This window comes from Trichoderma atroviride, chromosome 2 (assembly GCF_020647795.1).
Source record: "Trichoderma atroviride chromosome 2, complete sequence".
Lineage (NCBI taxonomy): Eukaryota > Fungi > Ascomycota > Sordariomycetes > Hypocreales > Hypocreaceae > Trichoderma > Trichoderma atroviride.
This window is the reverse complement of record NC_089401.1, coordinates 2,088,971-2,106,854: the sequence shown is the minus strand read 5'-3', so window position 1 is coordinate 2,106,854 and position 17,884 is coordinate 2,088,971. Positions and strand designations below refer to the sequence as shown.

The window sequence follows — 17,884 nt, the reverse complement described above, 5'->3', positions numbered from 1 at the left end:
ACTCTAGTACCTGCGAATACACTCCATGCAGGCGCCGCTATGGAGCGCTGCCAGGTATTTAGTGCTGGTACCCAGCTGGCAGCTGCCAGTTAGCCACAACGGAGCCCGCCGCATTGGTTCGCGGTAGCGTCCAGATAGGTACCTACCTATCCATGGATCAATATCAAATCAATCAAACCAAATCAAATCACACCAATCAAATGGAATGGCACCTGTCAGAGCTGCTCATTCATTTAATCTCTTTAGCCCCCCCAGCTACCCCTCTCCAATCTCATCGGAACCAGAGCTGATGCTATTAATATTCATCTCGGGCCACAGCTCTCCGTATTCCAAGCTAGCAATGTCCAGTGGTAGCTGCAGTAGCAAATAAATGGGCGTTTTCTTGAAGTTGCTCTGAGACGGCGTGGCTGATACTATCTTTGCGAGTTTCACATTCTCTGCAGGATCCCTCCCCTGCTGCCTGCGAATCAGTCCGTGTAGGTATTCTGTATGTCGTAACGGTACCTGCTGACGGTCTCGCGTCCATCTCGCATCTCGCCGTCGCCGTCGTCGCCTAAGCCACTTTAGCCCGGGCTCGACGTCCCGCACGTTTGCCAGGGTCCTATCGACTCTGGCGGCCTCATAAAGTTTGACAACGACCGCGCAACTTGTGCCAAGGCCATTCGCCACGCAGTAGCCTCTTGTCTCGTCAGTGAACAGCATCTTGGTGGCCAAACATGTACGCAAGAGCCCGTATCAAGCAAGGGGGCTTGATATAGACTCTGCGTGTACGCGGATAGAGTGACCTCTTGAGCTTGCGTTCAATCAGAACATGAAACGGAATGGAAATGAATAGAATATTCAAAGTAGAACCAAGATGCTGTTTCGATGAGATTCCCTCATTTCAGCTGGTACGCACCATCATGTCGAACCCCTGGCACCTATAATCTCGCTCGTGAGGCCTTCTCCTCACACAGCCGAGCCACTAACACCGTATTCCTTCCCTAATTGTACTAAAGTGGCTGTTGAAGCTGGTCAGCTCAGCGCCACGCAAGAGGGAAGGCTTCATTCTGGGAAAAAGTTCCTTTGCCAGTACGTGACACCAGGGAAAGCACATGTCAGTCGTCTGACTCCTGTCACAGCAGTGGTGAGATAAGCGGGATGACAGCCACAGAGAGCTCATGTAGCTTTACATGCGGACCCGCCAACGGTGCCAAATATTAGACAGACAGACATGAAGTAATGGTAGCAGCGACTGTTTCTTGGATGGCAACAAGTAGTGCATACATGTATTTTGTTAGTTGACCGCAACGACAAATTATTTGTTTATTTGTCAGGTGGCCGCTAGCCTCGATTAATCGCCTGCGTGCAACCTGAAACCCGCTGCAATGTCCGTAACGCCAAATTCATCCCACAGCACCGCCAGGCCGGTAACGCCAGGCGTGCTGGATTGCTTGTAGCAGCTATAATCGTAACATGATAATACTAAAGATAGCAGCAGGAATTAATAGACAGAGAGCCAGGAAAGCGAGTTTTTTGTTCCCTAAATGACATAAGTTAGTAGATACCTACAAGATACTTAGCTTTATACAGCTTGAAACTACATGCACCGGCATGCGGCGACCACCCTCTACCCGAAACCCCGGCAGAGGACGCGGAGAGAAATCCGGCGTCTCTTAACCAGCCCCAAACAATGGCCGGCTCTTCTACATACCACCTAAACCACCTAGACTGCAGCTTTAGGCCACTTCATCATTGTAGATCCGTTGAAAAACACCAGACCGCTTGAGATATTCGTAGCCATTGGAGGTAGAGGCCTCCACTGTATGGGGTAGCTACGGTCATAGGCCGCCTCAGTGGGCTCGGTGCCCCGCGAACCCCCGCATATTGCTGCATGTCCAGTGATGGCTAAAAAGATTCACATCTCCATGTGAAAAACATCTATATTCTCTCAAGAGCTGATACCTCTCAAATATATTGATGAGCTGGAAATCTCATTACTTATCACAGCTGTTCCATCGAAAACCTATACAAAAATAAAACCAATTCGTTCAAGAAAAGTATCCGTCATGGGTTCGGCTCAGGAGCAACTCCGTACTTGGTGGAAGGAAAGCTCGGTTTACCAAATATATCCGGCATCCTTCCAAGACACCACAGGCTCTGGAACCGGTGATCTCAAGGGCATTATTTCACGCGTAGACTATCTTCATGGCCTCGGTGTCGATATCGTGTGGCTGTCGCCCATCTTCCCGAGCCCCCAGATAGACATGGTTGGTTTTGAAACTCGCGTCTTTAAGCGGCTACCCTACGTATTCTAATCAGCAAAATGCATTCAGGGATATGACATCAGCGACTACAAATCCATAGACCCCATCTATGGAAACATTGGCCATGTCGACGAGCTCAAGGACAAGCTCCATGAGCGTGGCATGAAACTGGTCTTGGACCTTGTTGTGAATCATACCAGCGATCAGCATGAATGGTTCAAAGAATCAAGAAAGTCAAAGACCAATCCGTTCAGAGACTGGTACATCTGGCGACCGCCAAAGTATGATGCACAGGGTAACCGACAGCCCCCAAACAACTGGGAAAGCCACTTTCAAGGTACGTGATATGACTTTACCTTCAAAGCAACAGAGTAGTCAGGTTGAATGCTGATTTGCTACAACTCCAGGTAGCGCTTGGGAGTATGATCAGGCAACGGACGAGTACTACCTGCGCCTCTTCTGCAAAGAGCAGCCGGATCTCAACTGGGAGAATCCGGCAGTGCGCGAAGCGGTCCACGACATCATGCGCTTCTGGCTTGGTCGAGGCATAGACGGTTTCCGCATGGACGTCATCAACTTTATCAGCAAAGACCAACGTTTCCCAGACTCGGACAAACCGGTCATGAAGGGTTATGAGTACTACGCATGCGGGCCGAGATGCCACGAGTTCTTGAAAGATCTGGGCGCCATTCTCAAAGAGTATGACGCGTTCAACGTGGGCGAAATGCCCTGCGTGGACGACGAGAACGAAATCATCAAGGCTGTTGGTGCTGACCGTGGCGAGCTTAGCATGATTTTCTACTTTGAGCAGTAAGTCGGTACAAGATTCTTCTCCTCGGGAATGATTATGAAGGCTGATTTCTCAAAACTTAGCATGGCTCTCGACTACGGCCCCAAGGGCAAGTTCTCCCCCGGCACATGGACCCTCGCAAACCTGAAGACTGTGGTCAACAAATGGCAGAGATTCATGTACGAAAACAACGGCTGGAACGCCCTCTACCTCGAAAACCACGATCAGCCTCGGATCGTCAGCCGTTTTGCATATGATGAACCTGAGCACCGCGTGGCCAGCGCAAAACTCATTGCTGTGTTCCATGCTTTCCAAGCTGGCACGCCGTTTATATACCAGGGACAAGAGATTGGCATGACCAACGTTCCTAAAGAGTGGCCTATTGAGGAGTATAAAGATGTTGATTGTGTCAATCACTGGAAGTAAGTCGAACAAGCTGCAAACATACACGCATCCTTTCAGATTCATATTAGGTATCAGTACAACTGACGATATGCTAATAACTAAACACACAGCTCATACAAAGACAGCCCTGATGAAGATCTCAAACGGCTAGTCAAAGCAGAATACCAAAAGAAATCTCGCGACAACGCCCGCACGCCCATGCAGTGGGACGCCACCCCCCAAGCCGGCTTCACCACCAGCGACAAGCCCTGGATGCGCGTCAACGATAACTACACAGAAGTCAACGCCGCCTCGCAAATAGACAGACATCGATCCGTGTATCACACCTATCGACTAGTCCTGGAGAAACGCAAGCAGTACAAGGACATCTTTGTCTACGGCAGCTTCGAGCTCATCGATGAGCCGAACGACAAGATATTTGCGTATAAGAGGAGAGCAACCAGCGGGGAGTCTGCACTGATTGTGTGCAACTTTTCATTGGATACTGTGAAGTGGAAGATGGATGACGGGCCGAAAGAAGTGCTTTTTACTACTAGTGATAGAGAGTTGAGCCAGGTGAGCGGTGGTGAACTTTCGCTGGCTCCATGTGAAGCAATCGCTCTGCTTCTCTGAGTGTTTCTTATTGAGATGCCTTTGTCATAGAGTACAAGATGATGGTTGATTAAGTGTTGATAAACTATATGAGGTTATAAATAGCTGCAAAACCCTGTGCTCTGTTAGATGATACCGTATTAAAGAAATACTGGCATGCAGTTCAAAACGTGGCTGATATTGGTATCGCGGCTCACCAGTTCCCCGCACCATTTCCGGAATCCGGGGAGCGCTGTGTACATGAAACCCCGAAGCTTATATTGGTACAAAGTCGTTTGATCATTTTGGCTTTGTCAAAGTTCTGTTGGCGACCGGCAGCGTGTATCAAGGCTCGACTTCTTCGCTCTGTTGCCATCACTGATCATCATAATGAGTAATTATGATTCACATCACCCAGCTATCAAAGTTTTGAACAGTAATTTCTCTACTGCTAAATCTATGGACCACCATTTCCAACGGTGCTGGGCTCAGCAATCTTGTGGGGGATGCTTGGATAGCCTCGGCTGCAGTTGGTGCCCTTATGTGAGCCTCGTCTTTTGCAAACGAATGGATCCCCTTTATGCATTTCCTCTCTCGCTCCGGTCCTACGCCGAACATAATTGGCTTTTGTTTGTTCCGGGGAGGTGTACTGACTGTTGCCTGCATAGACCTGGTCATGCGTTCCAAATGACCATGCAATTCCATTTCTCGCGCCGGCCTTTGACGATGAGATTTGTCCACATCCTGATGAGAGATGGGAAGTGAGGACGAGGCCTCTCGGATGCCAAGTTTCGTCGAGGATGGGGTTAACAGTTGTTGCAACTATTGTGGCCACTTTGGCGGCTGTCATACTGGTCGCAGCGTTGATAATACTGGCGCGGAAGATACGGAAATCGGAAATGAGCTGGGAATGGGCATCTCGGTGGAAGTTGCCATTTCAGCGGCAGACAGACAGAGGCGATCCGGAGCGAGACCCATTGCTATCGCCGCAGCAAGAGAATTCGGCGGGGAATATCTGATGAGGACGATATTCTACTCGAAAAGTGTCCACCCCTCTTTAAACAACATGGAAAAAACTGTTACGAATACGGTTGTACTGGCAGAAATTCAACCAGAGCTGACGGGTGGAATTATCGCAACCTCATCTCCCTCTTGGATCACCGCGCCTTCTTCGCCCTCCGTGGGAATGTCTACATAATCCAGGTTGACCGTTACCAAACACGAGTCGAGAATCTTGGCCTGGATGCCGGGATATCGCGACTCCAGCTCGGAAAAGAGCTTCCCGATAGGCACAGGCGCAGGCAGGCTCTCGTGATCTTTGCCTGTAAAAGAGCCGGCGCTGGCAAAGTAGAGCAGGCTGAAGTGGCCGCGCGGTGGTTTTGGTGCGGATGATGTCATGATGAAGAGCGAGACGAATTAATGCGTTGAAAAAGAAGCCTCAAGATATCAAAGTGTTGCCAAATCGAGTGAGAATTAAGTAAAGCTGCTTATCCTAGGAACAGGTTCACCAAGTTTGTTAGCGTAGACGCTTCTTAAAATTGAGAGCGACAATCATAATATTATCAAGTAAAGAGTCTAGGATCAGAGATCTTGGTGATAAATGTGGCATCATAACAATCAGGTAATACATGCTAATAATTTGATACATCATGCTAGACTAGGATGTTGCGAGATGCAAAAAGGTATAAAAAACAAGTTTACACTTACAGCATCCTAGATGGCGAACAATTTGTATCTTGATCTGGAAGAGAATCGTCGTTTGATGACGAGGGTGAGTTGGCGGACGCACGCGGCTAGAGAGGCTTTTTATGTACATCGTCGCTTGCGGCCTCCACGTGATAGGCCTAAGCCATTTCAAAGCTTCCCCGCTGGAGTAGGTATTGGTGAGGAGGTGGTCAAATCTATTTTTACCTGGAGCTTTATCTCAACTGATATTGGACACCAATACCTCATCAGTTCCGCTCGTCTTAATCAATGTGTCTAATCGCTGCTCTATGCCCTTTACCCAGCCTTCAAAGACCTCCGAGTTTTGCTTCATGACTTCATCACTTTTGGTCACCGTGTTTTCTAGCTTTTCAATGCCTTCTTTCCATTGTTTGATTTCCGTTGCCATTTCCGCCTGCTGCTTCTCAATCTGGTCGAGGGTCTGGCTGGCTGTCGCGGCGTCGGCATGGATGGCTCTAAGTGACCGTAAGCGGTCGAGGAGAGGGGGTAGTATAGGCGTGAGGTTTTCAATTGTAGGGAGGATTGCGTATAAGGCGTTGATCTTGGCCTCTTGCTCGGAGGTGTCAACTGGCGGGGATCCTGCGTGCTTGCCGAGCTCTTCTCGCAGAGCTTTGGCTTTTTCGCGTGATTCGTTCAGCTTGTCCTGCTCAGAGGCCAGTGCTCGTACTCGGCGGCTGATTGTGTCTAGGTTGGCAGTTGACGCTTGCGACAGGGCCGAAACTTGTTTCTCTAGAGAGTCGAGAGTAGGTAGAATGGCTCGAGGGAGGCCGCCTTCTCCAGCTTCTGGCATGAACGAGGAGCTAATGCCGAGGCTCCTCTCCAGAACCAGAAGCCTGCGATCGAAATCCGCAGCTTTGGCAAGTGCATGCGTTTGTTCGTAGGTGGGTGCGTAGGTTATGGTGTACGTCGGTCCGGCAACGGAGACTTCCGTGGACGGCTCATCTACATTGGAGGATGTCGCATCGATCTTCTTGATGCTGGTGATGCCAGAGCGTCTGGATAGGTCATCCAAGGTTTGGCTCAGAGATTCTAGCCGTATATCGCCTGGGGACGCATCGCCATCGCCGTCTGCAGCTGCTTTCCGCTTGGCATATTCGTCTCTGGTCTCTTCCACTTCGCGCTTTAGACGAGCAATCTTTCGCTCCAGACTTTCCGCATCGTCATCATCAGAGAGGTCTCCTAGCTCCTCTGTCCCGTCTTGTAGTATTCGTTGGCGGCGGCTAGAGGCTTTGTACGATCGTCGCTTTCCGTCAACACGGTCTGAAAAGTCTGCTCCGCTGATATCGATAGTGGCAGGAGAAAAGCGAGAGCGCGCTTCATTAATGCGCAGTCTTGACCGCGAGATGTTCTGGGATTCGTCGTCTTCACCGAATTCATCGTCGGAAAGGGTTCGAGCTGCAGTCGTCTGTTTTGGTCGTTAGCTGGAAGTTATAGACACGAGTGGGACAAGACACGGAGATGCGCAGTTCTTACCGGAACTGTAGAGTTGTTGTCATCGGTCAACTCTGGAGTCTCGTAGATATCTGGAGCAGAATCCTGGAGGGGGGGTTAGAAGCCGAGCTGCTGCGTGCGTGTTTAACACGGGAGCTTACCAGGTCTGGCAATGCCGCGTATTTTCTATTCAGCGCCATGGCGAATATGAACGCGCAATCTCGTCGCAAGCCAGCGGCGTCCTGGCAGAAGTTGTAAAAATGGCTCTGCGGCCAAGCCTTGTTTGCTTGTTTGCTTGTTTGCTTGCGGCCTGCAGGTGGTGAAGAGTTTCGGAGCTTCCATCTTCAAAGCCCCAAGGCTGCCTTCCAGGGGTTGACTCGCCCTGCAGAGTGGCTTGCAGCAGGTGCCACCAATTGGAGGTTGGCGCCGGAGCAATTGGCTGTCAATTCTACGTCTACACAAGAGCTGCTACGATAGCGTCATGAATCCTTTTATATCAATGTCACGTATGCATGACTTTTGGCTTGCAGGCTGAGCGCATCTGATTGATTTCACAGCTGCATCTGAATTGTAGAGATGATCCAGTACAGAGATCGGCTGTATTCACTGTGACAGCGCAGACCCCGCCAATTCGATATCCAAGCTTTAGCGATGTTCTGCCTAAAGACACCGTCTTACTTAGTCTCCTGCTGTGCCAACACATCAACGAACTAAGCAGCAAAACTCCCTACTTTAGTAGGAAGACCTCACGCGTCGAAACTGGACGCGCGGTGTAACGTCTGAAAACAAAGGCCCCAGCCGAAAGACAACGCAATTGGCCGAGGGGTTTCATTTCTGCAGACTTTCCGTCCTTGTTCAGACCAGTTGCTGCAATTAATTCTGCGGCATAACCGTTGGTTGTGTGGCCACACCCCATTTGGAGCCCGGAGCTTCTGCCGAGGGGCATTGATTTTGGAGGGCTCTCGTTCACCAAAGACGAGGTATCATGACTACGCCTTCTGCACCAAGGGTTGGCTTGAGCATTCGCAACTCGCCTCGCCAGCTACTTAAAACCGTCAATTTCAAAACCAGAACGACAACGGCGGCGACGACAGCAGCAGCAGCAACAGCAGCAACAGCAGCAACAGCAACAACAGCAACAACAACAACAACAACAGAAAACCCGACGACAACAGCAAAAACAAAAACAACCACAACGACTGCGAAGCCGACGGCTGCTGCTCAGCAATCAGATCCCAAGCCTCGAGGAGGACGCTCTCAACTCAAAATCCCCGAGCCCATTCCTGAAGATATATATGCGCCTCCTCTTGCATCAAGCGATGTGGAGGGTGACGACGACGACGACGACAACTACGGCGATGGCGACGGCGAAACCGCTGAAAAGACACAAGCGGGCGTAGAACCCAGCGAGCAAGCGCATGTATATCCAGACAGCTCGGATGAAGAAGCCCCTCCTCGGGGAGCAATTTCAGCAACCAAGTTCACGTCGTCGAGCCAAAACGGCAGGTGGCAAAGCCTTCGAACAACAGCAACATCTCAGCTTCCAGGAGAATCTGATGAAGTGGAACCCGGCACCAAGAAGAGGAAACGACTCCCTGGCACCTCCAACGAAAAAGGAAGCCCAAAGAAAAATGCTAGCCATCTCACCAATAGCCAGGGGTTCGTAAAGAAACAAAAAGTGAAAGCTTCTTATGGGGGGAGGAGAAGCATCAATTCTCAGGAAAGCCGAAAGCCCAAAGGTCTGTGCGATGATAGATATGAGTACCGATCCGCAATCATTAACGCCTCGCAGTCTCAGAAGAACCTTCACTGCCCAAACTTCGCGTCCCAATCTCAGAAGAACCCACGTTGCCCAAACTTCGACCTCCCGAGTACAGTGCTATCAAGTCGATTCGAAAGAGCTCCCAATTTATCGTACCAGACTCTGACGATTTTTCGTCCCCCATCAAACGACGTCAACCCCGTCAGCGATTTCTGCAGGTTCATTATGGCAACAACAGCGACATTGACGAAGACAACAACAATGATGGCAGTGATGACAACACCGGTGACAAGAATGGGGACAACAACGGAAATAACAACGGCGATGCTGCTGTTCTCAGTCAACCGAAATTTACCACCGACGATATCAAGCTTGGAAAAGACAAGCCAAAGGAAAAGCGAAGGAAAAATCCACTGCAACGTTTGGGGAAGAAAAACCCTGCAAAGTCACCCTCACCACCACCGGCGAGGTTCATAATGCCGGCACTGCTCTCGGAATTCAAAATCCGTAGCAGACTAAGCGGCGGCGGCGGCGACAATGACATGGACAACGGCGATCTATCTGACGCGGGCAGCAGTAGTAGCGATCTCAGCTCCCTCGGAGATATCTTCCCGGACAAGGAAGCACCAAAAGACGGCCAGGCGCTATGTCCCTGGTGCGGCGCCTCAGTCAACATGCAGCAGCTCAAGGAGTTTTCAGAGGGCAGGCAGCGACTAAGCGTCAAGATGCAGACCAAATTCTGCGAGTCGCACCGCAAAACATCAGCACAGGAGACGTACGAACTGAAATCATACCCCGAGGTCCAGTGGGAGAGCCTGACGGAGCGCTTCGAGAGCCACCGCGCCCGCCTCCTGGGCATCGTCAACGGCGAGGAGGCATCACACTATCGCACCGCCCTGGCAGACAAGATCGCGCTGGGCAAAGGCCGGTCCATGAAACAGGAAGAGAACCTCAACCCGGGCTACTACGGCCCGCGCGGCTTCAACATGATGTGCGACTACCTCGTCGCAGAGTTCAGCGACCTGCTCAAGAAGAAGGCCATTCACGATAAGGTCATTGCGGGAAGGGGCCCGCCGGCTTTTATCCAGTCGGTGCTGGTGCCTGAGCTGGGCGTGCAGCTGATCATGGAGGACATGCAGGTCTCACCGGAAGAAGCTAGGGGCATACTGGAAGAGAGCAAAGCCCTGGGCGAGCTGGTGCATGGAGAGATTTGATTGCCGCCCTCCTCTCTCAAGTGAGTATGGGCGAGCTGAGCTTTTAGTGTGTGGCTGCTGTGTTTGTTAATGGCCGGGAAAAAAAAAAAAAGACAACAAAAAGGAACAAAAAAAAGGACCCCCCCTGTCAGTCGTGGCTAAAAAAAGGGCAAATGATTGTACGAATTTCGTTGTAATGGCCCTGTTATTTGTTGCCAGCCTCGTTGTTTTTTTCTTAGACTAATGGCGAGTTACATGTATATATTCTGCCCCCAACTTAGGATACCTACCTAGCTTTTCTTTTTTCTGTCAATTACCCAATTAGCGCAAATCTTACAAGGAAATGAGATGGTGTTTAGTGACGTGAAGAGATTTCATTCAAAAAGAGAAGAGGAAAACGGCTGCTAGGCCGAATCCAATTAATTGTATGATAACTTGAGACGAAGAAGAGCACTATACGTTATACATGATTCATCTTCCATAATATCTGTGTTCCTTGTCCAACAATCCAATACCATAAGCGCATCTAGTAAACACATCATCCCCCTCGTAATTTAAAAATAACGATACCAGCGTCATCAGGGTCGTCTAAAATTCCGTCAAGCCGCCATTCCAAGCTCCCCAATCTCTCGAGACCGGCGAACCTGCTGCTTCAGTTTTCTCAGAGTTGACTTCTTCTGCCTCGCCCCTGGACCGTTTCCTTTGTCGGGCTGAACATCACGTAAAGTCTCCAGGACCATCAAGTCTGCAAGAAATCGCCGAAGTCGCAATCCAGTCTTGTTGCGTACAAATGTATCTACTTCTTCATCGCAAGCTGCCGAGGCCGCAATGTGTAAGCCCCGGAGGACATCTCTGTCAATGACACCTGAATCTCCTTCACGGTCATCTTCCGGGGTTGAAATACCATCTGGGATTGATGAAGTCCTCATAGGAACATTGGGTGGAGCAATGGCTTGAGACGGAATGCCGCGACTGCTCCTACAGCATACTCCAATATGGTCGGGGTCAAAGCTTGGACGAGGCTGGTCCGATCTTGAAGGTGTCCTGTACCGACTCCTACCTGATAACCCTCTATTCAATCGCTGAGTTGGGAGACTTTGGTATCGTTTCATGTAGGAGCTCTGGGCTCTTTGTTGTCCTGGTTGACGAGTAGGCAGATTTTGAGTTGTATGTGCTCTATGACCACGAGGGCGCGAGCAACCACCATCATAGTGACCACAATGGCAGACCTCGGAGTGAGCATTGAAGGTTCTTCTATCAGCATCTTCAGCTCCAAAACTCCTGTGGCGGGGGCTGCGTGGGCTTGAGTCGGCTCTTGGGCGGTTACTGTTCCCTCGACCACTTCGCTGCCGAAGTATAAGTGGCGTGGGCTTTGGAGGAGGCGTGGGAGGCCTGTCTCTGGGCATCCTTGAAACGGCGTTTCCAGATATCTGTCGGAAGTGTGCCTATTCTCTATCCGAAACAGACTCCTCGTCTTTAGGAAAGCAGGAAAACCAATGCCGCTTTGATTTCTTCTTCGCCTTGTCGGGCCGCCGCTTTTGCTTTCGGACAGGCGCTTCTTCAATCAGCGCATGTCGCCATTCATCCATGTCTTGAGACGCGGCAAACGATAATGCACTCATTGAACTAGGGCTGGAATCTTGCTCGTCAAAACCATCGAATCTCGATACCTTTAGCTGCTTGCCACGAGCCTGACCTTTTTGTTTCCGAGACGACTTGGACGAAAGCAGCCTTGCAATGTAGGTTGGAAAATTGCGCTTCTGATCCTTTGACGTTACTGCTAATCCTGCCGCCCTGAACTCTGGGCGAAAGGGCAGTAGTGGAGATACTGTATGTAACGATATATTAGATTTTGCAGGTGTTGCTAGTGGATTTTTGCGTTGCCTTGGGCCTACAGCCGCTTCTGGCTGGCCATGTCGTCTTCCTGACAGCCTCTCCAACGAATTTGACCTGTTGGGTACCTGTGAATGATTCTTGTGTCGACTTGCAGGAGCTTCTTTGGACGCACGGGAGGTCATTTTATCTTGATTATTCTTCGATATTGCATTAAAAAGTCGGAGCTGCTGGCATACGCTCCGTGAAATAGCTTCCACGAGAGCAGAGTCGATGGAAGCGTGCTTGGAAGTGCTCATAAAGTCAGCCGTACCATCAAGAAGCCAGCTATGTGGAGAACGCTGGTTCTTTGGCATATATACGTGGGATTTGCGCCGAGTTTGAGGAGATGAAAAGCCCATCTTGGGGAGACATGCTGATGGCTTAGGATTTGGCAATGTTGGGGCATGGCTTTGCGGTGGATTCGCAAGCGTAACTGAAGCACTGCCAGCGAATACGGGTTGACGGGGAGGAACTTTTAACGGAGGTATCGGAAAAGAGTCCAGGTCGAGTGATAGCTCAGACGGCTCCCAGGAATTATCAACAGATGATGCTGCATCAAGTGATCTCATGCTAACGCCGCGGAAGGAAGCTTTCGCCTCAGCCGTGGTGCGATTGTCGGCCTGAGCATGATAAATAGGGTTTGATGGTGTTTTGTGCGCGCCGTGAGAGGGAATTTCTGCATATCGCTGCTGAGCATCCTGCCTCATATCGCTGCTGTATACTGAGCCAGGAGATGCTGGAGGAGAGGGCTGTTTGAGAATTGGAGTGTGCGCTCGGCTTGAGCGCTTGGAGAGAATAACAACACGAGATTTTGGACGCGGCCGATGGACTGATGCCGATGGAAGGCTGTCACGATATCGAATGTTTCTATCCAGTAAATAAGACGTGGCCTCGGGTATGGCCGATAACGTAGCCATTGAGGAATGAGAGTCCACGAAAGAAAATAGCGAGAGCTTTACGAGATGAAGCTATTGGAAAGAAAGCTGAGAAGTAGTGCAGACGATGATATTTGATTACAACGGAATGGTCTAGATGTTGCTGAGCTAGGATTGTAAAAGAGACTATAAAACGCTTTGTTGTCATATCGACAGAGAAACGGCTGAGGGGAGAGCGACCGCAGCTCCAAGGGGCAACTGTAGCTCAATGGAGAAGGTCCGGGGATGAAGCTGCAGAGCTTTTCCTTCCAAGATGAATAGCGAATGCTGCTTCAAAGTTTAGGTATCTGGAAGGCAATGGTGAGAGCAGAGGCGATGATTATGGTCCATGATATAAGAAGCCATGGCTTCAGCACCTCTGCTTTGGGAGGCTACCTGATATCCTTGATACCAGGCGAGGAGTAGACGTCTAGCTGCCGATGGCCCTTGCGAAGCAGAAACTCGACAGCAGCGAAATCGCGCTTATCAATGGCCAGATTCCGCGAGAATTCGTCTCTACAAGAAGGTGATGAGTCTTTGAAAAAAATTCCGATACTCTCAGAGTACCTGGGTATGTATAGATTTTACTGTCTCACCTCACAAACTTTTCAAAGTGAGCTCGCGTGCTCTGTTCAACCAAATTAGCCAAATGACAAATGCAACATTTTAATAGAAATTTGTACGCACCTGAGGCTTCCTTCTACACTCGCGCAGGCACTGGCGATATAGCGCCAGCACCTCCTTCTGCAGGCCCGAGAGACGCATCGTTTGTGACGGAATCGGTGATGTCGTTGCTCATTCAGGCTATTGCGGCCAATTAGGTAGTTGGTGGAATATTTTTGCCGCATCTTGACCCGCCAAACTGAATCGGCGCCTGCGGGCAAAGCTGGGGTCGGCGCCAGTGCGGAGACGGGCTCGCGAGTAATGCGGAGGGTAAATAATCAGCCGTATAAAAGGCTGTCCGTTTTGTGATATTTTGTAATACAGAATGACGGTATCGGCAGAAAGTAATTCTTGCTTTATATAAACATTGTGCAGTGAACTTTGGCTTTTCTCGCATTGTGCTCCTACCATCCACCGCATTTTTGTCTTCAACAGGCGCCTTGGCTATCCACTAGCAGCTACAATGTCTGGCAGATTTACAGTAACACACTCTCCATATACTCACAGCTTCAATGCTAGCCTAGTCCACCATTCTAACAGTCGCAGCGTCTCATTCGCTTCCTGGCCAAAGACGGCCGCACATACTACGGCGATGCCATCCTGCCTCAGGGCGTGAGTGACATTGCCAAAGCCCAGCGCGCGCGCATCATCGAAGGAGACATCTTTGGCAAGTATCACGTCACAGACGAAGAAGTCGGCGTGCGTCTGTTGCTATCACCATTGGCTCAGTCACAAGTGAAGACGGTGAGATGTCTGGGACTCAACTACGCCAAGCATGCCAAAGAGTCCAACATGCCAGAGCCAAAGTATCCCGTCTTGTTCTACAAACCAATCACGTCTCTATCTGGCCCAGTTGACCCGATTCCTGTTCACTCCATGGCGCAAGAGGGAACCGGCCTGGATTACGAATGCGAGCTTGTAGTGGTGATTGGAAAGAGGTGTTCAGACGTGTCCGAGGCCGATGCGCTCAACTATGTTCTTGGATATTCCGTTGGCAACGACGTGTCCCATCGAGACTGGCAGATCAAGCACGGAGGAAGCCAATGGTCTCTCGGCAAGGCCTTTGACGGCTGGGCACCCTTTGGTCCAGCCATTGTGACGGGCGATGCCATCAAGGATCCGCAGGCTCTGAATATCTGGACCAAGCTCAACGGGCAAACCGTTCAGGTACGCGATTCATATTCACACATTCATATATGCTCTGTTGAGAAGAAGCCTGCGAGGCTGACCAAACCGTGGCGTACAGAATGGAAACACGTCTGATATGATTTTCGGCGTACGGCAAATGATTTCCTTCTTGAGCCGCGGCGTGACTCTCATGCCCGGCGATGTCATCTTCACCGGCACTCCCGAAGGCGTAGGAATGGGCCGGAAGCCACAGCTGTGGCTCAAGGATGGAGATGTCGTGGAAGTTGGACTCGAAGGTGTCGGCACGTGGTACGTTGATGGTGTTCGAAATGAGTTCAAGTTGACCGGGCAAGGATATAAGCTGACTCTGCGCGCCGTTTAGCACCAACAAGGTGGAATTTGAAGGCCCCAAAGCCAAAATCTAGGCGGGATATGGAAGGAGGGAAACAGAGAGTTTGATTACAAGCAGTGGTAGGAATTGCTCGTAGGATGAATGCGACATGCCTCGCTGCTAGGCAACAATTTGGGAGCCTAAGACGAAGCTACATTTCGAAAGCGATCCTGGCCGGCTTCATGGGTTATCGAACACGATGAAAGCAACATCGAAAGAACCACGACTCTCTGTAGGGACCTACTATTAATAGACTTGTTGGCAATGCTGTCCTGCCCCATGCAGCCTCACCGATCTACTGCACGCTTGACCATTGACTGAAACCTTTACCGCTGATAAATCCCCGGTGCAATGACTTGATATGTGCCTTTTAATCTTGCCAAGATGAATGGGGAGGCTCATCATCCATCCAGTACAGGTATGGAGTCCATGCAATGCTGGTCGCCCGTCAAAAAGCGTGGCAGATAGCGCCCACGTGGAGGCTTTCAGTGGCCAGCATCCATCCACGCGTGCGGCTGATGTGCATGTCCAAATCCTGCTAAAGCTGCCATTCCGCAAAAAAGAAGCTGCAATCATGCTTTCCGATCCCCAGTTGCTGCTTCGCTGCGAAACATGATCAAATGGGGCCGCTCTGCTGGTTCGGGTTTCCCCGGGGTTGTGAAGCTGTAGCACCGTTGCCAGAGAGATCAGGGTGCTGGCAATGTATCAAATACCAGAAGATTTTACAGTAGATCATGTATCGCTGGAGGTTAAAACTCCTTCACTGTGATCTCGCAGCTTGAACTTCTGCCGTGAACATATCGAGCACATGCTCCTGGCCAGTGGCTGAAGCCAGCGCTAATAGTTCAGCTACAACGCTTAAACGCCTTGCAGCAGATGCTATATCCACTTCTCGCCTCACACCACCAACGAGATGCGGAATAGCTAGGCAAGCTCCGATGCTGCTCACGCCTCACTGGCTACATGTACCTAATGTTTAATGTTGTCTCAAGGGGGGCAGATAGTGGTAGAACTTGTATCCCCCGGGGCTGTGTCGTTGGATGGACAAAATGGGCAATACACCAGAATCGGTATCTCGTATGTGCCATGGTTTGACAACTTTTACTAGCTTTCTTACTTGCCTAGCCACATGTAGTGTCCCCTTTATTTCGTCCACCCTTCCTACGGCCAGCCAAGTGTACCATCCAAAGGATGAGCCAGGCCGGCCGTGAGGAGGCTGATTTGTCCTAGGTCGGGGTGCCTTGCTCGATGGATGAGCCTAGCCTAGAGACTGCGGCTCCTGGCCAAGAAGCTTTGCTGGCCTGCTAGATTGTCGTCAGATGCGGGTAGCAAGAACCCATCTCGTAGTGTCATATCGTAGCTGCGCCGGTCTGGAGGGCAAATCCGTTTCGTTTCGTTTGCTTTGTTTCTTGTCATTCCTACTTACATGTTCAAGAGAGAGCGAATTTGCTTTTCAATGTTACTACATTTCTGCGACGTTCATTCAATCATCGTCATCTACTTCCCGTAAAACAGACTTACACGATGGCTACCTCTACGGTGGAGCTGCACATGCTCACGTCTGCGTCGCTCGGGCCAGATGACTCCATCACTCTATACGAAAACCCATATACGGCGCTCGAAAAGCTACAAGACGCCAGTAAAGACAAGGAAATCGAGTCGTCCGGCGATGTCAACGGTGTCGACTGGCGCAAATACGAACCTCCGGCCGCACTTAGAAAAGCACCGACTATCAAATCTCAAATTCTCCTAGACATCGTCTTTAGCTCGATTGAAAACGTCAAGTCGAGAGTCGAAGAAGAAGAAAGGCTGCTGAAAGAGGCTGCTGAAGAAGATGAGCGACGGACAGCCGAAGAGAAACAAAAGGCAAAAGGCAAAGAGCCTTATTTACCCGTCATCGTTCCGACCAAAGACTCGCCAGCCGAATCGTCATCATCAAATATCAATACCAGACGCACAGTCGCATCAAGTACAACCTCAGACTTTTTGTTGTCAGCATCCAACGACCTTGTGGCAAAAGCAGAGAAGCGACGAAGGTTTGGGCTGCGCAATATATTCCAGCGGAGCCCAGAAGGAGGAGAAACTAGTGCCGCTGGACGGTCTCGAGAAGCTCTTCGACACAAGCTAGAGACCAAGATTCTATCCTTTGACGCAAAGTCAACCGATCCGAAAACTGAAGAAGCTATCGCAGTCCTCCGAAAGCTCAAGTTGCTCAAGACGGTAGATGTCGATGAACTAGTGTAAGTCTTCGTACTTCAAAATCCTACAAAGATATCCCATTAGCTGACTCACCTTTTTCTCCTTGCAGAGAATGCGTCTCTTGCTTGGACGACATTCCCACAAAGGACACGGTCAAAGTCCCATGCCATAGTTACTGCCGCGACTGCTTCGCTCGCCTCGTATCAGCAGCAGTTCAAAATGAACAGCAGTGGCCGCCCAGGTGCTGCTTGAACCAGATCCCCTTCAAGACAGTCCTCAAAAATATTCCCGACGACCTCAAGAAGACGTTTCATGAAAGATCATCGGAGTGGGAAATCCCCATCAGCGAGCGAGTGTACTGTTACGCCCCTGATTGCGGTATTTGGATCAGACCGGGCAAAATCAGCCTTGCGAAGCGTCAAGCCTGCTGCGAGCGAAATCATGTCACCTGCACCATTTGTCGAGGCCAAGCGCACGGAAATAACGACTGCCCCCAGGATCATGACTTGAATCTGACCAACCTGCTGGCGGAAGAAGAAGGCTGGAAACACTGCATCTCCTGCCATGCATTGGTGGAACATAAAGAGGCGTG

General features: G+C 50.4%; 9 protein-coding genes across 9 annotated transcripts; 4 read left to right on the top strand and 5 right to left on the bottom strand.

Moving 5' to 3' along the window:
• Window positions 1-255: 255 nt before the first annotated feature.
• Window positions 256-702, bottom strand: TrAtP1_003470 (uncharacterized protein; the record flags this gene model as incomplete). Its single annotated transcript, XM_066111898.1, has 1 exon — window positions 256-702. The coding sequence occupies one exon, from the start codon at window positions 700-702 to the stop codon at window positions 256-258; it is 447 nt and encodes a 148-aa protein (XP_065967978.1).
• A 1,182-nt stretch (window positions 703-1,884) lies between these two features.
• On the top strand, window positions 1,885-4,315 carry TrAtP1_003469 (uncharacterized protein). The gene is made up of 5 exons (XM_014087938.2): window positions 1,885-2,249; window positions 2,316-2,583; window positions 2,654-3,056; window positions 3,120-3,458; window positions 3,552-4,315. Exons 1-5 carry the CDS (start codon window positions 2,049-2,051, stop codon window positions 4,051-4,053), a joined length of 1,713 nt encoding a protein of 570 aa, XP_013943413.2. The 5' UTR covers window positions 1,885-2,048; the 3' UTR covers window positions 4,054-4,315.
• Window positions 4,316-4,765: 450 nt separating this feature from the next.
• TrAtP1_003468 (uncharacterized protein) lies at window positions 4,766-5,209 on the top strand (the record flags this gene model as incomplete). The annotated part of the gene is made up of 1 exon (XM_066111897.1): window positions 4,766-5,209. One exon carries the CDS (start codon window positions 4,766-4,768, stop codon window positions 5,207-5,209), a length of 444 nt encoding a protein of 147 aa, XP_065967977.1.
• A 570-nt stretch (window positions 5,210-5,779) lies between these two features.
• TrAtP1_003467 (uncharacterized protein) lies at window positions 5,780-7,582 on the bottom strand. The gene is made up of 3 exons (XM_014087936.2): window positions 7,329-7,582; window positions 7,210-7,272; window positions 5,780-7,141 (listed from the first exon to the last, which is right to left on the bottom strand). The coding sequence occupies exons 1-3, from the start codon at window positions 7,365-7,367 to the stop codon at window positions 5,936-5,938; spliced, it is 1,308 nt and encodes a 435-aa protein (XP_013943411.2). The 5' UTR covers window positions 7,368-7,582; the 3' UTR covers window positions 5,780-5,935.
• A 109-nt stretch (window positions 7,583-7,691) lies between these two features.
• TrAtP1_003466 (uncharacterized protein) lies at window positions 7,692-10,590 on the top strand. Its single transcript, XM_014087935.2, has 2 exons — window positions 7,692-8,906; window positions 8,960-10,590. Exons 1-2 carry the CDS (start codon window positions 8,153-8,155, stop codon window positions 10,141-10,143), a joined length of 1,938 nt encoding a protein of 645 aa, XP_013943410.2. The 5' UTR covers window positions 7,692-8,152; the 3' UTR covers window positions 10,144-10,590.
• A 7-nt stretch (window positions 10,591-10,597) lies between these two features.
• On the bottom strand, window positions 10,598-11,051 carry TrAtP1_003465 (uncharacterized protein; the record flags this gene model as incomplete). The annotated part of the gene is made up of 1 exon (XM_014087934.2): window positions 10,598-11,051. One exon carries the CDS (start codon window positions 11,049-11,051, stop codon window positions 10,722-10,724), a length of 330 nt encoding a protein of 109 aa, XP_013943409.2. The 3' UTR covers window positions 10,598-10,721.
• A 10-nt stretch (window positions 11,052-11,061) lies between these two features.
• Window positions 11,062-12,914, bottom strand: TrAtP1_003464 (uncharacterized protein; the record flags this gene model as incomplete). Its single annotated transcript, XM_066111896.1, has 1 exon — window positions 11,062-12,914. One exon carries the CDS (start codon window positions 12,912-12,914, stop codon window positions 11,568-11,570), a length of 1,347 nt encoding a protein of 448 aa, XP_065967976.1. The 3' UTR covers window positions 11,062-11,567.
• A 389-nt stretch (window positions 12,915-13,303) lies between these two features.
• On the bottom strand, window positions 13,304-13,676 carry TrAtP1_003463 (uncharacterized protein; the record flags this gene model as incomplete). The annotated part of the gene is made up of 3 exons (XM_014087379.1): window positions 13,304-13,427; window positions 13,508-13,539; window positions 13,599-13,676. The coding sequence occupies 3 exons, from the start codon at window positions 13,674-13,676 to the stop codon at window positions 13,304-13,306; spliced, it is 234 nt and encodes a 77-aa protein (XP_013942854.1).
• A 221-nt stretch (window positions 13,677-13,897) lies between these two features.
• Window positions 13,898-15,412, top strand: TrAtP1_003462 (uncharacterized protein). Its single transcript, XM_014087933.2, has 4 exons — window positions 13,898-14,055; window positions 14,121-14,741; window positions 14,821-15,011; window positions 15,085-15,412. The coding sequence occupies exons 1-4, from the start codon at window positions 14,038-14,040 to the stop codon at window positions 15,125-15,127; spliced, it is 873 nt and encodes a 290-aa protein (XP_013943408.1). The 5' UTR covers window positions 13,898-14,037; the 3' UTR covers window positions 15,128-15,412.
• Window positions 15,413-17,884: the final 2,472 nt, after the last annotated feature.